This window comes from Cariama cristata, unplaced genomic scaffold (genome assembly GCF_000690535.1).
Source record: "Cariama cristata isolate BGI_N322 unplaced genomic scaffold, ASM69053v1 scaffold25981, whole genome shotgun sequence".
NCBI lineage: Eukaryota > Metazoa > Chordata > Aves > Cariamiformes > Cariamidae > Cariama > Cariama cristata.
Window position 1 is genome coordinate 6,867 of NW_009597960.1, and position 3,580 is coordinate 10,446.

At 60.6% G+C, this 3,580-nt stretch overlaps 1 protein-coding gene across 1 annotated transcript in view; it reads right to left on the reverse strand.

The window, feature by feature from the left end:
• The window catches only part of UCKL1 (uridine-cytidine kinase 1-like 1), a 14,331-nt gene that overhangs the window by 3,000 nt on the left and 7,751 nt on the right, over positions 1-3,580 (reverse strand). The window contains exon 8 of the mRNA XM_009709113.1: positions 292-390. Coding sequence (XP_009707415.1) covers positions 292-390 — 99 coding nt within the window. The remainder of the gene's footprint in view (positions 1-291; positions 391-3,580) is intronic.

The following is a 3,580-nucleotide window of genomic DNA, read 5'->3' on the forward strand; positions in this document are numbered from 1 at the left end:
GGGCAGCCCCTGCCCCTCTCTGGCTCTCAGCCTCTTCTTTACACAGGGCCTGCTGGCTGAGCCTGGAATTGTGGTCGCAGTTTTAAGGTAAAAAAAATTGTTGACAAGACCACGGAGCACTCATAGCACAGCTCCTCTACACAGGACCCACCACCATCTGCCCTGTCCTGTGTCCCCAAACCACGAGGACGGGCACAAGTGGGATTTGGGAGTCCCAAGCAAGCCGAGCCTGCCCCAGACAGCAGCCAAGCCCCATCCCACCCTGGGAGGCCGCGGCGGCGGGGGCTTTACCTGATGATGGTGTGCATGCCCCTCACCTGAGGGGTGCTCTTCAGCACACTGAGGGTCTGAGGAAGAGGGTGGCACTGGTGGGCAGAGGCCAGGGCGGCCCTGAAAACCAAACAGATGGTCAGAAGGTCTCCGGGCAAGGCTGCCCGAAGGCTGGTGCACAGCACATGGCCGGAGCCATCCTCCCAGATGTCATCTCACACTGCAAAAGCACACCAAGGCCATCTGGCCGAGCCGAACGAGCGGCCAGCCCTGCCTGGGCCTCCGTGACGGCAAAGGGACCTGCTCCCACAAATGGGGCAGGCAGCAGGTGGGCGGTGGGGGCAGGGGGACCTGCCCTTCCTGCTGGGCAGCTGACCCGTGGTTGGCCCATCTTGGTTTCCACTGGTTGGGAAGAAAGTGGAAAATAAAACCAAAACCTTCTTCTGCTCTGGAATCTTATCTGGTGGTGGTGGATCCTGAACTCATGGAGTGAGGAGGAGCTGTTGTGGTTGTCTCTGTCCTGCAAGTGCCAGATGTCACCAGGAATGGGACAGGCAGCCAGGCACACAGCTCAATGCGGAGCCAGGCTGGAACAAGACCATTTCAGAGAGTGTCTGGCCCATTCAGGGATAGTCAGGTCGATACCAAATTGGGAACAGCTTCAAGACTTTACGGCTGGACAGGACTGGCTTTGTGTGACTCATCTCGACGTAACTAATAGGGTTGGGAGCTATTCTTGGATCAAGGGAACACCATTCATGGGGAAGCGCACAATGGAGCCCCATTAGTCACCCCTCTCTTTGAGAGAGGCAGTAATGAGATGAAGGTCACATATGCTTGGCTTCCACAAGGCTGGGAGGATGGACAAGCAACTTTGTCTGGGAGGAGGGCTGGGGTCCGAAAGCCACACGTCAGATCACACACGTGCCAGCGGCTGCATCCCCCTCAGAGAGATGTTGGGGAGGAGGAGAAGAGAGCAAACAGACGAAAGCACCAGGTTATTAAGATTTCAAATCAAGCAGAAACCTGGATTAATTGCACACACACACACACGAAGGCACACAAGTGGAGAAGATGACTGGGCAGGCATGGAGGAAGGGAGCTAGATGACTTGAGGCCTCCATCCACATAGCCATCTCCTGGTCTTGGCCGACCAACACCAAGCGAGACATTCCCAAGGCCTCTGGGTCCTTAAGGGCTCCTTCTTGCTTTTGCCAGCTCCAGTCCTGCATCGCAGGGAATGCTCCTGAGACAGCTCAGGGCCATGCTGAGTGCGTGGGACGGGTTGTGCTCCCACCGCAGGCCTGCCCGCTGCCGGCAGAGCCCGGCTGGGTTGGGGCCAAGCCCAGCGCACTCCTGCTGCCCGCAGACCCCACCGCCTGTTTGGGACAAGGAGCCCTCAAGGCCCTGGACCTGCCGTCAGTGAAGCGAGCTCACTCTGTTAGTCACTGCAACGCGGGTTAGCTGCCTTTGGAGATGCTCCCATGCCAGGGCTGTGCTGCCGGTAGCCCCCAGCAGCTCTGCCCTCGCAGCCCCCGGCTTCCTTCCTCCTGCCAGGCCTGGCCTGGGGACAGATCCTGGGGGCACAGCCCTGCCTAAACCCCTCCTGGCCCCAGGGATGCAGACCCACGCAGCGGGTGAGGCGCTGAGCCATGCCTTTGGAAGACGCTGGTGCCTGCAGAGGGGGTGACTGCTTGCCTGCTTCTGAGGGGGGGGCAGAGATCAGCCCCCCCCAGCACAGAGCCACTCACCCACTCATGGCCTCAGCTGGGCTCGCCCAGGTGACAAACCGCTGTCGCCCAAACCAGACAAGCTGTAGGGGTTGTAGCCCACAGGGCTGCCTCCCACCCACCACAGCCCACCCATGGGCACAGGCCTGAGCTTGCCACGGGCACCTCTCCCCTCCATCACTGCCAGGTCCATCTCACAGCATCCCACCACGCCAGCGGGATGGGCAGCCCCTCTCCTGCCCTGGTCTCTGCGGTGTTGCAGGGGAGATGCGGTGTGACCCAGCTCCTGCTCCCTGCCGCAGATCCCAGTGAGTGCTCCGACCTCCGAGAGCAGCCCGGCGTGCCTGGGAACACCTCCCCTGCATCCCGAGGTGTCAATGGGCCCCCGGGAAACGCTGTCAGCATTTTGTCACCGAGCTTTCTGCACCTTCCTGTGACATCCACGCAGGGGCTGGTGCTCAGTGTGGGGACGGGGAGGTCTGGATGCAACCCTGCTTGGGCCCCTATGCCTGACAGCAGGGAAGCTGCTTAGTGCCGTGGGGGTCCCCACGGTGCTTTCTGGGGGGAACAGCGGTAGGTCCCATTTTTGAGGTCAGGATAAAGATGCTCTCTCAAGTCCCCGCACCCCAGTTTGGTCCGCACATCCCCAGCAAAGCCAGCCCCCGTGAGCTGTCTGCCCGAAGACCCCCAGGTTAGTAACGCGGCTCACACTGCACAGCCCTCGCCCCCATTCCCCGGCGCCAGTGTCACAACCAAAACACTGCCGTAAGCGTTTGTCTCCTCACATATCCCAGCGCAGCTTCCTCTGGTCCCCAGGTGGGAGGGTTGTTCAGGGGAGACAGGACAGGAAACACGAGAGTTTAAGGGCAGAGGGACAAACATGACATGAAACAAAGGAAAAAGCACCGTCATTAGTCAAAGGGGGGAAAAAAAAGCCCTGATTGATCTATGGCTCTTGGACCTGCCCGGTGCCCGGGCCATGGCCGTGCAGAGCCCAGCGCTCCTCCCTTGGTGACCAAGTCATGTCACACTGCTCTCCACAGCACCAGTTCCACTCCTGGCTCCAAGGGGGGAAAGCTCCGTTGGCTCTCACCGCCGTGGAGTCACAGCAAGGTCACCGTCCCATCTCCGTCCCAGGTGGTACCACACCGCAACACCACCTGCAGCTCTCGGAGCCTGGAGGGAAATGCCCAGTCCTCGCCCAGGGCTCGGCTGCAATCCCAGGGCAAGCGCAGGCACTCAAGGCCAAGCTTGCAAAAACCTTCATCCAACCTGCCCTGCACCCATGCAAACTGCTTGTGGGCTCACAGGGGTGCCCACCTCTGGGCACGTTGGAGAGATGATCTGCTCAAGCCTCGGAGAGCCTGGAAAGCCGAGAGCACTGGGAACATGGGGAGAAACCTGGCTCTGAACTGAACATCACCGCTCGCCGGGAAGACCTTCCTTCCCCCAAATTCGCCTAGACCTGCCCTGGATCCCATCCCTTGCAGAGGAGCTGCAGGTTGAGGCAGAGAGAAGGGCTCAGCCTCTCCGGCAGCCGCCCCACTACAGCCGTGCTGCCGGCGGGGGAACACCACTGC